General features: G+C 41.5%; 5 protein-coding genes across 5 annotated transcripts; all 5 read right to left on the bottom strand.

Annotated features, from left to right (window-relative positions):
* Positions 1–1,433: 1,433 nt before the first annotated feature.
* LOC133159940 (olfactory receptor 10A3-like) lies at positions 1,434–2,406 on the bottom strand. Its single transcript, XM_061287353.1, has one exon. The coding sequence runs from the start codon at positions 2,346–2,348 to the stop codon at positions 1,434–1,436; it is 915 nt and encodes a 304-aa protein (XP_061143337.1). The 5' UTR covers positions 2,349–2,406.
* A 1,462-nt stretch (positions 2,407–3,868) lies between these two features.
* On the bottom strand, positions 3,869–4,841 carry LOC133159925 (olfactory receptor 10A3-like). Its single transcript, XM_061287335.1, has one exon. It carries the CDS (start codon positions 4,781–4,783, stop codon positions 3,869–3,871), a length of 915 nt encoding a protein of 304 aa, XP_061143319.1. The 5' UTR covers positions 4,784–4,841.
* A 1,349-nt stretch (positions 4,842–6,190) lies between these two features.
* Positions 6,191–7,163, bottom strand: LOC133159838 (olfactory receptor 1P1-like). The gene has a single exon (XM_061287216.1). The coding sequence runs from the start codon at positions 7,103–7,105 to the stop codon at positions 6,191–6,193; it is 915 nt and encodes a 304-aa protein (XP_061143200.1). The 5' UTR covers positions 7,106–7,163.
* A 1,343-nt stretch (positions 7,164–8,506) lies between these two features.
* Positions 8,507–9,460, bottom strand: LOC133159400 (olfactory receptor 6N2-like). Its single transcript, XM_061286355.1, has one exon. It carries the CDS (start codon positions 9,419–9,421, stop codon positions 8,507–8,509), a length of 915 nt encoding a protein of 304 aa, XP_061142339.1. The 5' UTR covers positions 9,422–9,460.
* A 1,202-nt stretch (positions 9,461–10,662) lies between these two features.
* Positions 10,663–11,595, bottom strand: LOC133159399 (olfactory receptor 6N1-like). The gene has a single exon (XM_061286354.1). The coding sequence runs from the start codon at positions 11,593–11,595 to the stop codon at positions 10,663–10,665; it is 933 nt and encodes a 310-aa protein (XP_061142338.1).
* Positions 11,596–12,403: the final 808 nt, after the last annotated feature.

Genomic DNA, 12,403 nt, shown 5'->3' with positions numbered 1-12,403 from the left:
AGTATGGTACAATATGTGACACAGAAATTCAAAAAGAACCAGGTCAAAATGATATATGCTTTAAATAAATATAGTTTGGTCACAACAAATTGTTAAATGTTGTGTTACTCCATTGTTTCATAATGCAGCACTTGGTACCTGAGCAGCAAGAACTTAGCAGTCAAGTCAATGAATATTTTATAATGAAATATTTTTACACTTGACACAATGCAACATATTAAATGAATTATTGAATGCAGGATTAATGAAATTAATTATTGAATGCAGGAGCTTCAAAACGCAATCCAGCCTGGCATAGTTCTTATCGCTGGCAGTCCGCACATCACATAAAGCCACTCGGCACTACTCGTACTTAGATGAATTGGTTCAGAACAATACAGTTGACTTGCCGTTAACACACACATGCACAAAAACACATCAAACACTTCTGTTGTAACATCAAATCATTCCTCATGAAGCACAATTGTACTCCAATGTGAATGTAATCACATCATTGACCCTCTTTGGTCACACTGCTCAGCTGCAGACTTGTGGAAAACTGAATTCAACAGTGATGATCCAAAATCTCGAAATGTTTGTCCCTAATATTTTTTTATGGGATAAATAGAGGTTTCAAGAATACAAACATGACACGCTCACTAGCCACAAAAATAGTGCATACTCACCAACACGTTTCTTCATGTTGTTGTTCGTGAGCTATTGCTCACGTTTAAGATAGACTCACTCACCTTGAGCGCACGCGTCTTTTAAGGCCGTCCGTCTCTTTGCACCCTGGGGAATTTTTTTGACTCCGGCTTAGTGGCAGATAGTAACAAAGTAGAAATACTTTGTTACAAAGTACAAATGTTTTGTTACTGTACTGAGGTAGATTTTTTTTCAGAGCTCTTTTCTTTGCTTGAGTGTTTACTTTCTTAAAAACGTTTTGCATGAACTCATAGTAATTAAAACAAAATATTTGTATTTTATACTCCTTACTTTGTAAAGAAAAAAATCACCGTGTTACTTTTATTCATGACTACATAAAAAATAGGATGTCAACTAAGATTGAGATCCTAATTGGAATCCTAATTGAAAGGCATTAAAACAGAATAGAAGCTTTAATGATGATTGCAACACATTTGGAGATAATAAAAAAAGGCTTCTCATTTTGAGAAAATGTTATTTTTATTCTAAAAATAAAAAAGAAATCACACAACAATACATTTATTGCATTTTTTTGTTTTACTCTCTGATTATGTTGCATTACAATCTGCGTACTGCAAATTCAAGTGATAAAGAAAAACTTAATTTGGGTCAATTAAAAACGTCAAAGAGTTAAGAATCATTTGATTACATTTTAATTTTTTAATACAATATAATAAATCTCATTTAATTACACTTCCTTGCAGCAGATCAAATTAGTTATTTATACTCAGTTAATCTTTGGCACAATGTCACAGCATCTTGAAGATATGTCTACGTATATCTGATAGCTTCATCCCGTACACCAGGGGGTTGAGAACTGGCGGAATCATCACAAACTCTAAAGACAAAATGATGGCAAGGAAGGAATTCATCTCCTCCACATTGTGCCTGCTCAAGGCTATATCGCAAAATATGGCGATGGAAAAAATGACAAAGGAGATCATGTGTGGCAAACAGCTGTGGAAAACTCTGCCCTTGAATTTTGCAGAGCGTCTCCAGGTGCTCTCGATAATGCGCGTGTATGTGTAGAGAATGAAGGCCAGCGGGAGGAAAATGGTACAAATTGTCGCTAGCATGCCCATCACGTTGCTGATCATCGTGGACACGCAAGAGAGCTCAACTACATTCCAGTTAGCACAAAACACCTTGTGGATCTCGTTGCCGCAAAGGGGCAGCGTTGCGGACCGACAGACGGCCGTGGTTAAGAGGAATACGGGGATGAGCCACGCCAAGCCGACCATCCTCAGGGCCTTTTTCACCGTCATCCTGGTGTGGTAGTGCAGCGGATGGCACACGGCCAAGTAGCGATCGTAGGCCATGACGCACAGCGTGGTCATTTCGTTGCCACCATACGTGTAGATGAAGTAGATCTGCAAGAGGCAGGCAGTGTGGGAGATCAGGTGAACGTCAGATGCCAGGTCCAGCAGGAAGCGGGGGAAGAAGCCCGTGGAGCCGTACAAGGCGTTGATTGACAAGCTGGCCACAAAGATGTACATGGGCTCGTGAAGGGTCTTCTCGCGACAGATGGTCACCAGGACGGCACAGTTGGCGCACACGATGAAGACGTAGAGGAGGAGGCATGCCGCCAGCGCAGGGTAGCGGTACGGGCCGATGTTTATGAACATTGTGAGGTTAAAGTAAGGAGGAAGGGTTAGGTTGGGCATCCTTACATGTTTCACATCCTCGAGAGTCCAAACAACCTGTCACTTGACACCGTCTATGAAAAGAGAAAAGAGAAGGGTGGTTCTCAGAAAGTATGGTACGATTTGTGACACAAATATTCAAAAAGAACCAGGTCAAAATGATATATGCTTTAAATAAATATAGTTTGGTCACAACAAATTGTTAAATGTTGTGTTACTCCATTGTTTCATAATGCAGCACTTGGTACCTGAGCAGCAAGAACTTAGCAGTCAACTCAATGAATATTTTATAATGAAATATTTTCACACTTGACACAATGCAACATATTAAATGAATTATTGAATGCAGGATTAATGAAATGAATTATTGAATGCAGGAGCCTCAAAACGCAATCCAGCCTGGCATAGTTCTTATCGCTGGCAGTCCGCACATCAAATAAAGCCACTCGGCACTACTCGTACTTGGATGAATTGGTTCAGAACAATACAGTTGACTTGCCGTTAACACACACATGAACAAAATCACATCAAACACTTCTGTTGTAACATCAAATTATTGCTCATTAAGCACAATTGCATTCCAATGTGAATGTAATCACATCATTGACCCTCTTTGGTCACACTGCTCTGCTGCAGACTTGTGGAAAACTGAATTCAACAGTGATGATCCAAAATCTCGAAATGTTTGTCCCTAATATTTTTTTACGGGATAGATAGAGGTTTCAAGAATACAAACATGACATGCTCAGTAGCCACAAACATAGTGCATACTCACCAACACGTTTCTTCATGTTGTTGTTCGTGAGCTATTGCTCACGTTTAAGATAGACTCGCTCACCACAAGCGCACGCAGCTTTTAAGGCCGTCTCTTTGCACCCTTGGGAATTTTTCTGACTCCAGCTCAGTGGCAGATAGTAACAAAGTAGAAATATTTTGTTACAAAGTACAAATGTTTTGTTACTGTACTGAGGTAGATTTTTTTTCCGAGCTCTTTTCTTTGCTTGAGTGTTTACTTTCTTAAAAAGGTTTTGCATGAACTCCAAGCATTTAAAAGACAATATTTGTATTTTATACTCCTTACTTTGTAAAGAAAAAAATCACCGTGTTACTTTTATTCATGATTACATAAAAAATAGGATGTCAACTAAGATTGAGATCCTAATTGAAAGGCATTAAAACAGAATAGAAGCTTTAAAGATGATTGCAACACATTTGGAGATAATAAAAAAAGGCTTCTCATTTTGAGAAAATTTTATTTTTATTCTATTAATAAAAAAGAAATCACACAACAATACATTTATTGCAATTTTTTTTTGTTTTACTGTCTGATTATGTTGCATTACAATCTGCGTACTGCAAATTCAAGTGATAAAAAAAAACTTAATTTGGGTCAATTAAAAACGTCAAAGACTTAAGAATCATTTGATGACATTTAAATTTTTTAATACAATAAAAAATTGTATTGTAAAATCTCATTTAATTACACTTCCTTGCAGCAGATCAAATTAGTTGTTTATACTCAGTTAATCTTTGGCACAATGTCACAGCATCTTGAAGATATGTCTACGTATATCTGATAGCTTCATCCCGTACACCAGGGGGTTGAGAACTGGCGGAATCATCACAAACTCTAAAGACAAAATGATGGCAAGGAAGGAATTCATCTCCTCCACATTGTACCTGCTCAAGGATATATCGCAAAATATGGCGATGGAAAAAATGACAAAGGAGATCATGTGTGGCAAACAGCTGTGGAAAACTCTGCCCTTGAATTTTGCAGAGCGTCTCCAGGTGCTCTCAATAATGCGCGTGTATGTGTAGAGAACGAAGGCCAGCGGGAGGAAAATGGTACAAATTGTCACTAGCAAGCCCACCACGTTGCTGACCATCGTGGACACGCAAGAGAGCTCAACTACATTCCAGTTAGCACAAAACACCTTGTGGATCTCGTTGCCGCAAAGGGGCACCGTTGCGGACAGACAGATTGCCGTGGTTAAGATGAATACGGGGATGAGCCACGCCAAGCCAACCATCCTCAGGGCCTTTTTCACCGTCATCCTGGTGTGGTAGTGCAGCGGATGGCACACGGCCAGGTAGCGATCGTAGGCCATGACGCACAGCGTGGTCATTTCGTTGGCACCGTACGTGTAGATGAAGTAGATCTGCGCGTAGCAGGCCACGCGGGAGATCAGGTGAACATCGGATGCCAGGTCCAGCAGGAACCGGGGGAAGAAGCCCGTAGACCCGTAGACGGCGTTGATTGACAAGCTGGCCACAAAAATGTACATGGGCTCGTGAAGGGTCTTCTCGCGACAGATGGTCACCAGGACGGCACAGTTGGCGCACACGATGAAGACGTAGAGGAGGAGGCATGCCGCCAGCGCAGGGTAGCGGTACGGGCCGATGTTTATGAATATTGTGAGGTTAAAGTAAGGAGGAAGCGTTAGGTTGGGCATCCTTACATGCTCCACGTCCTTGTGAGTCCTAACAACCTGTTACTTGACACCGTCTATGAAAAGAGAAAAGAGAAGGGTGGTTCTCAGAAAGTATGGTACAATATGTGACACAAAAATTCAAAAAGAACCAAGTCAAAATGATATATGCTTTAAATAAATATAGTTTGTAAGCCCTTTGGTCACAACAAATTGTTGAATGTTGTGTTACTCCATTGTTTCATAATGCAGCACTTGGTACCTGAGCAGCAGAATTTACCAGTCAAGTCAATGAATATTTTATAATGAAATATTTTTACACTTGACACAATGCAACATATTAAATGAATTATTGAATGCAGGATTAATGAAATGAATTATTGAATGCAGGAGCCTCAACACGCAATCCTGGCATAGTTCTTATCGCTGGCAGTCCGCACATCACATAAAGCCACTCGGCACTACTCATAATTGGATGAATTGGTTTAGAACAATACAGTTGACTTGCCGTTAACACACACATGCACAAAATCACATCAAACACTTCTGTTGTATTATCAAATTATTGCTCATGAAGCACAATTGCATTCCAATGTGAATGTGATCACATCATTGACCCTCTTTGGTCACACTACTCTGCTGCAGACTTATGGAAAACTGAATTCAACAGTGGTGATCCAAAATCTCGAAATGTTTGTCCCTAATATTTTTTTACGGGATAAATAGAGGTTTCGAGAATACAAACATGACACGCTCAGTAGCCACAAACATAGTGCATACTCACCAACACGTTTCTTCATGTTGTTGTTCGTGAGCTACTGCTCACGTTTAAGCTAGACTCGCTCACCACGAGCGCACGCAGCTTTTAAGGCCGTCTCTTTGCACCCTTGGGAATTTTTCTGACTCCAGCTCAGTGGCAGATAGTAACAGAGTACAAATACTTTGTTACAAAGTACAAATGCTTTGCTGATGCACTGATGTAGATTTTATTTCAGGGTATCTGTACTTTAGATAAATTGTACCTGATAGATTTGTTAATTGTTTATGACATCAAAGTGTAAAAAATGAGATTGAGAACTTGATTGAGTGCTATCTCGGAATCTTAAAAGATGGGAAAAATAAAAAATTGTCCTCATTGGCACTGGAGACCGTCTGGGATTTATTGAACATTTCCTGAGACTTGACTTGAAGGTTCTTGTCATCAGTGAAGAGAAACATTGTTTTGGATATGAAATAAATCACACAACACATTTACTGTGTAACATTTAATTGGTGTTGATGTCACATTCACTAAAGATTTAAATTAAACAAAAACCCTGTGTGCTGGCTTTCTTGATGGACAATAAATGAAAATATCTAAAAATTATGAATCTTAAAATTAATTTTAGTTCAATTTGCTGCCTGAGGAAAAGCAAAGCCGCAGGCCCCGTCTCACACTATCTTGAAGATGCGTTTACGTATATCTGATAGCTTCATCCCGTACACCAGGGGGTTGAGAAGCGGCGGAATAACCACAAACTCTAGCGATAAGATGATGGCAACATAAGCGTTCATCTCCTTCACATTTTGCCTGCTCAGCACAATATCGCAAAACGCGGTGATGGAATAAACGAGAACAGAGATCATGTGGGGCAAACAGCTGTGGAAAACTCTGCCCTTGAATTTGGCCGAGCGTCTCCAAGTCATGCTTATGATGCGTGTGTATGTGTAGAGAACGAACGCGAGTGGAAGGAAAGCGGTGCAGATGCTCATGAACATGCCCACCACGTTGTTGACCATCGTGGACACGCATGACAGCTTCGCTACATTCCAGTTAGCGCAAAACACCTTGTGGATCTCGTTGCCGCAGAGGGGCAGCGTTGCGGACAGGTAGATGAGTGTGGTGAGAAAGATGGCGGGAATGAGCCATGCCAGGCTGACCAGGGTCAGGGCTTTCTTCACCGTCATCCTGGTGTGGTAGTGCAGCGGATGGCACACGGCCAGGTAGCGATCGTAGGCCATGACGCACAGCGTGGTCATTTCGTTGGCACCGTACGTGTAGATGAAGTAGATCTGTGTAAAGCAGGCCACACGTGAGATCAGGTGAACGTCGGACGCCAGGTCCAGCAGGAAGCGGGGGAAGAAGCCCGTGGAGCCGTACAAGGCGTTGAAACACAAGCTGGCCACAAAAACGTACATGGGCTCGTGAAGGGTCTTCTCGCGGCAGATGGTCACCAGGACGGCCCAGTTGGCGCACACGATGAAGACGTAGAGGAGGAGGAATGACACCAGTGCTGGGTAGCGGTACGGGCCGATGTTTATGAATATTGTGAGGTTAAAGTAAGGAGGAAGCGTTAGGTTGGGCATCCTTACATGCTCCACATCCTCGGGAGTCCTAACAACCTGTTACTTGACGCCGTCTATGAAAAGAGAAAAGAGAAGGGTGGTTCTCAGAAAGTATGATGACACCAAAATTCAAAATGAACCCGGACAAAATGCGGTATATATGCTTTATTTCAAACCTTCCTGTGGTGACTAAATGAATATAGTTTGTCAGCCCTTTGGTCGCAAGAGATTGTTAAGGGTTGTTTTACTCCATTGTTTCATAATGCAGTACTAGGTACCTGAGCAGCCAGAACTTAACACTCAATTATTACATATTGAATGCGGAAGCCTCAAAACGCAATCCAGGCTGGCATAGTTCTTATTGCTGGCAGTCCGCACATCACATAAAGCCATTCAGCACTACTCGTGCTTGAACGAATTGGTTCAGAACAATACCGTTGACTTGCCGTTAACACACACATGCACAAAAACACAGCAAACACTTCTGTTGTATTATCAAATTATTGCTCATTAAGCACAATTGCACTCCAATGTGAATGTGATCACATCATTGACCCTCTTTGGTCACACTACTCTGCTGCAGACTTGTGGAAAACTGAATTCAACAGTGATGATCCAAAATCTCGAAATGTTTGTCCCTAATATTTTTTTACGGGATAAATAGAGGCTTCAAGAATACAAACATGACACGCTCACTAGCCACAAACATAGTGCATACTCACCAACACGTTTCTTCATGTTGTTGTTCGTGAGCTACTGCTCACGTTTAAGCTAGACTCGCTCACCACGAGCGCATGCAGCTTTTAAGGCCGTCTCTTTGCACCCTTGGGAATTTTTCTGACTCCAGCTCAGTGGCAGATAGTAGCAAAGTAGAAATACTTTGCTGTGCATTTGTTCCCTACATTTTAAAGTAATCAATACTCTTTATTGTCTCAGAAATATACTTGTTCATTGTTTATGACATCACAATGTAAAAAAGGAGATTGAGCTCATGATCGATTGCTATCTTGAAATCTTAAAAGGTGGGGGAAAATAAAAATAAAAAATAGTCTGCATTGGTAATTGGAATCTTTAAAGGTGGGGAAAATAAAACAAATAGTTTGCATTGGCACTATAAACAATCTGGGATTTATTGAACTTTTCTGAGACATGACTTGAATGTTTTTGTCATCAGTGAAGAGAAGCATTGTTTTGGATATGAAATAAAACACAAAACAACACATTTACTGTGTAACATTACTCATTATACTTAGTGATGATGTCACATTCACTATGGATTTGGATTTTACAAAACCCCCAAGTGCTTAAAGATGGCTTTCTTTATTGACAATAATTACAAAAACATATTGAAAAATAATCAATCTTAGAATTCAGTTCATTTCAACTTGCTGCCTGAGGAAAAGCAGAGCCGCAGGCCCCGTCTCACGCCATCTTGAAGATGTGTTTACGTATACATGATAGTTTCATCCCGTACACCAGGGGGTTGAGAAGCGGCGGAATAACCACAAACTCTAGCGATAAGATGATGGCAACAAAAGCGTTCATCTCCTTCACATTTTGCCTGCTCAGCGTGATATCCAAAAACACGATGCAGGAATAAATGACAAAGGAGATCATGTGCGGCAAACAGCTCTGAAATACTCTCCCCTTGAATTTGTCCGAGCGTCTCCAAGTCGTGCTTATGATGCGCGTGTACGTATAGAGAACAAAGGTGAGCGGGAGGAAAACGGTGCTGATGGTCATGAACATGCCCACCGCGTTGTTGACCACCGTGGACACGCATGACAGCTTGACTACATTCCAGTTTGCGCAAAACACCTTGTAGATCTCGTTGCCGCAGAGGGGCAGCGTTGCGGATAGGTAGATCACCATGGTGAGAAAGATGGCGGGAATGAGCCACGCCAGGCCAACCAGGCTCAGGGCCTTTTTCACTGTCATTCTGGTGTGGTAGTGCAGCGGATGGCACACGGCCAGGTAGCGGTCGTATGCCATGACACACAGCATGGTCATCTCGTTGGCTCCATACGTGTAAATGACGTAGATCTGTGTGAAGCAGGCCGCGCGCGAGATCAGGTGAACGTCGGACCCCAGGTCCAGCAGGAAGCGGGGGAAGAAGCTTGTGGAGCCGTACAGGGCGTTAAAGCACAAGCAGGCGACGAAAACGTACATGGGCTCGTGAAGTGTCTTCTCCCGGCAGATGGTTACCAGGACGGCCCAGTTGGCGCACACGATGAAGACGTAGAGGAGGAGGCATGCCGCCAGCGCCGGGTAGCGGTACGGGCCGATGTTTATGAACATGGTGAGATTAAAGTAAGGAGGAAGCGTTAGATTGGGCATCCTTACACACCCGCAAACTCAGAAGACATAACAACCTGTTACTTGACACCGTCTGTGAAGAGAAAGGAGAAGGAAAGTATGGTACAACATGTGCTATGAGAGCTGGAAAAAAAATTAACTTGTTGGTCATCCTTACCCACACAGACCTTTGTGAGTCATAACAACCTGTTGCTTGACACCGTCTGTGAAAAGTGAAACGAGGGTCAGTAGCACCTATGCACCAAATGAAGAATATCCTGGCTCTAAAAAAGTAGTTTGTGCAAATCCTCTGGTACTTGCTCTCTCTCATCTTGCTTCTTTTCCAGCTCTCTCAACACCTTCATCTCAATGCTATTCATCTTAATGATCATTATAGTTTCCAAAGATGAAAATTCAGATCACCGTGGCAGTAGAGAACCAGCAGAGAAGCCAACCATTTTCTATTTTCTACATGACTTGATCACCAGTCAACCTCAGAGCACATAAAGTATCCCACTCAGTAACTCCTTGGTGACATTTTGATGAGTCCTTAATGTAACATCTAAAAGTACTCTATTGTTGCTTCAGTTTCTTATTCAGGTATGGTTGGAAATGACAGCTTGCCCTCAATGATCTGTCAAAATTTCAATTCAGAACACACAGTGAAGAGCCACATACTGCATACTTACCAACATGTGTCTTCATGATGTTGTCCGTGACCTACTGCTCACGTCGGAAGATATGATCATCATGAGTACGTGCGCCATTTAATGCTGCCTGTTAGCACTCTTGGGACGAGATCTGATTCGGCGCAGTGGCGGGAAATAATCAAGTAAAAATACTGTACTTTGTTTTTTACCCCCGCTCAAGTACGTATTTGTTCTTTCCATGAGGATTTGTTTATGGGTGCTTTTTACTTTTACTCTCTTCGTTTAAAAACAGATAGCAAAATTACAATGTCAAAGTAGGCTTTTTTTTTTATTATTTCTAATGTCTATATGATATAAACAAGACATTACCCATGGCTGAGATCTTGGGTGATGGTATCGTCTATGAAATACTTTGTGCCGGATGAGTCGTCTTGCACCATTTTAATAACCAGCAACTTCTGACATTGATACAAAAAATTGGAAAAAAAACAACACACGTCTCATTAGCTATTTTAGTTTAGTTTTCTGAAAAAGGAAAATGGAAAAAATATTTTGACAAAATTACAAAACAACCTTTCAATAAGAGACCAAACCAACTTGTTCATTTGCACAACATACAAAATAGATCTCAATTTATTCAAAGCTCTTCTTCCCTCTAAAATATTGCAAAACTTTGGTTCGAAGCTTGGACAGTTTCAAGCCGTAAATGATCGGATTGAGTAACGGTGGAATGACGAGAATTTGGATGGCCATGAAATTCCTGAGACTCCGAGGCATGGAGATGGTGCCGTAACGAGCGTACATGAGGTCAAAGAGCAAAGCCACGGTAATGTTGACCAAACACAGCAAATGCGGCATACACGTGTGCAAGAACTTCTTTTTCCCTTCTTTAGACCTCAAAGCTAATTTAACCAGCTGCACATAGGAGCACAGAATGAAGAGGTCGTGTACAAAGTAAAATACAATATTCACAAATCCGACAATACTGTTGGATGTTGTAGGATTGCAGGACAGTTGGAGGAGGGACCAGTTCTCGCAGTAGACTTTGTCAATGAGGTAACCGCACAGTTCCAATTTGGAGCTCATGATTACCACAATGGCCTGGCAGAGCAAAGGTGTTACTCTGGAGTAGACCATCAAGAACACCATCCTGCGTTTTGTCATAATGGAGTGATACTCCAGCGGTCGAGATATGGCCACGTAGCGGTCGTAAGCCATCACTGTCAAAATGGCAATTTCAGACGCTGCGTAAGAATAGATGACAAAGACTTGCAACAGACAGCCAAAATAAGATATAACGTGACTTTTCGACAACAGATCGTGAAGGAATTTGGGGAAAAAGACAACAGTCCCATAAAGGCCATTAAAACAAAGATTGCATAAAAACAAGTACATGGGTTCGTGCAGTTTTTTCTCTAGTACGATGGTAACAATAAGAACAAGATTGACCAGCAAAATGGCAGCGTAACACAGCCAGGTAATTACGAAAAGAAGCACTCGAAGCCGTTGCGTCATGTGGCTCAATCCTGCCAAATGAAAAAAGGTGAATGCAGTTGCGTTCCTCATCTTTGATCCATTCGGCACATCGACTCCCCGTGTTGTTATCGCTGGCTTCTCCTCCACCCTCTTCCTGCCTATTTTGGTGACGGGATGAGGAAGATGAAGATCTCCCCGCTGGTCAAACAGTGCACCTCTTTTTATACTTTGCTGAGCACCAAAATGCTCCAATCAGAAGACAGCAGCGTACTCCATCGCCAGGGAATTTGAAAGATTCTTGTGTATGAAACAGTTGTTTAATGCTCTATTAAAAATAAGTGTGATTCCAATATTTATTACTATTTAAGTCCAAAAATGGTGTCCAGTGTTTCACACTGTACCTGAAATTGCTGTCATAATGGAGTGACCATTAAAAAAAGCTTCTGATGTTTACAGTGATATTATGACCAACAATTTTGTATTTGGAGCTTGGAACAGTGAATAGTCACATAAATATTGACACTTGAGTTGGAGAATTTTTATTGTGCGTTATCGAACGGTGTCAAATTTAACTACTTCTACTACTTTTGTTAAGACTGGACAAGCTAGGTAAATTATTACAGGTTACATTCCAACATAATCATACGATAAAGATATTCTGTAAACCCAAACAGTGTACATAAGCAAGTGTGCATGAGGGCTGGAAATGGAATATTGCGCTCCGGTTTGAACCTCCTGTCACCATTCTTTTTGTACTCTAAGAATGGGTCAGGCCAGCCTCACTTTGAAGCTAATACCGCCGCCAAAGCAATTGCATCCAAAGGCCAACTTTAAAATAAAAGACATGTTACATGTTTCCCTTATATTTTGTTGACCTTTGCTGTTGTTATATAGTAGC

Source organism: Syngnathus typhle, linkage group LG9, assembly GCF_033458585.1.
Source record: "Syngnathus typhle isolate RoL2023-S1 ecotype Sweden linkage group LG9, RoL_Styp_1.0, whole genome shotgun sequence".
Lineage (NCBI taxonomy): Eukaryota > Metazoa > Chordata > Actinopteri > Syngnathiformes > Syngnathidae > Syngnathus > Syngnathus typhle.
This window is presented reverse-complemented; position numbering and strand designations above follow the sequence as displayed.

Excerpts from the sequence above, each read along its gene's own strand:
- LOC133159399 (XM_061286354.1), bottom strand. The coding sequence starts at position 11,595 with ATGAGGAACGCAACTGCATTCACCTTTTTTCATTTGGCAGGATTGAGC.
- LOC133159400 (XM_061286355.1), bottom strand. The coding sequence starts at position 9,421 with ATGCCCAATCTAACGCTTCCTCCTTACTTTAATCTCACCATGTTCATA.
- LOC133159940 (XM_061287353.1), bottom strand. The coding sequence starts at position 2,348 with ATGCCCAACCTAACCCTTCCTCCTTACTTTAACCTCACAATGTTCATA.
- LOC133159838 (XM_061287216.1), bottom strand. The coding sequence starts at position 7,105 with ATGCCCAACCTAACGCTTCCTCCTTACTTTAACCTCACAATATTCATA.
- LOC133159925 (XM_061287335.1), bottom strand. The coding sequence starts at position 4,783 with ATGCCCAACCTAACGCTTCCTCCTTACTTTAACCTCACAATATTCATA.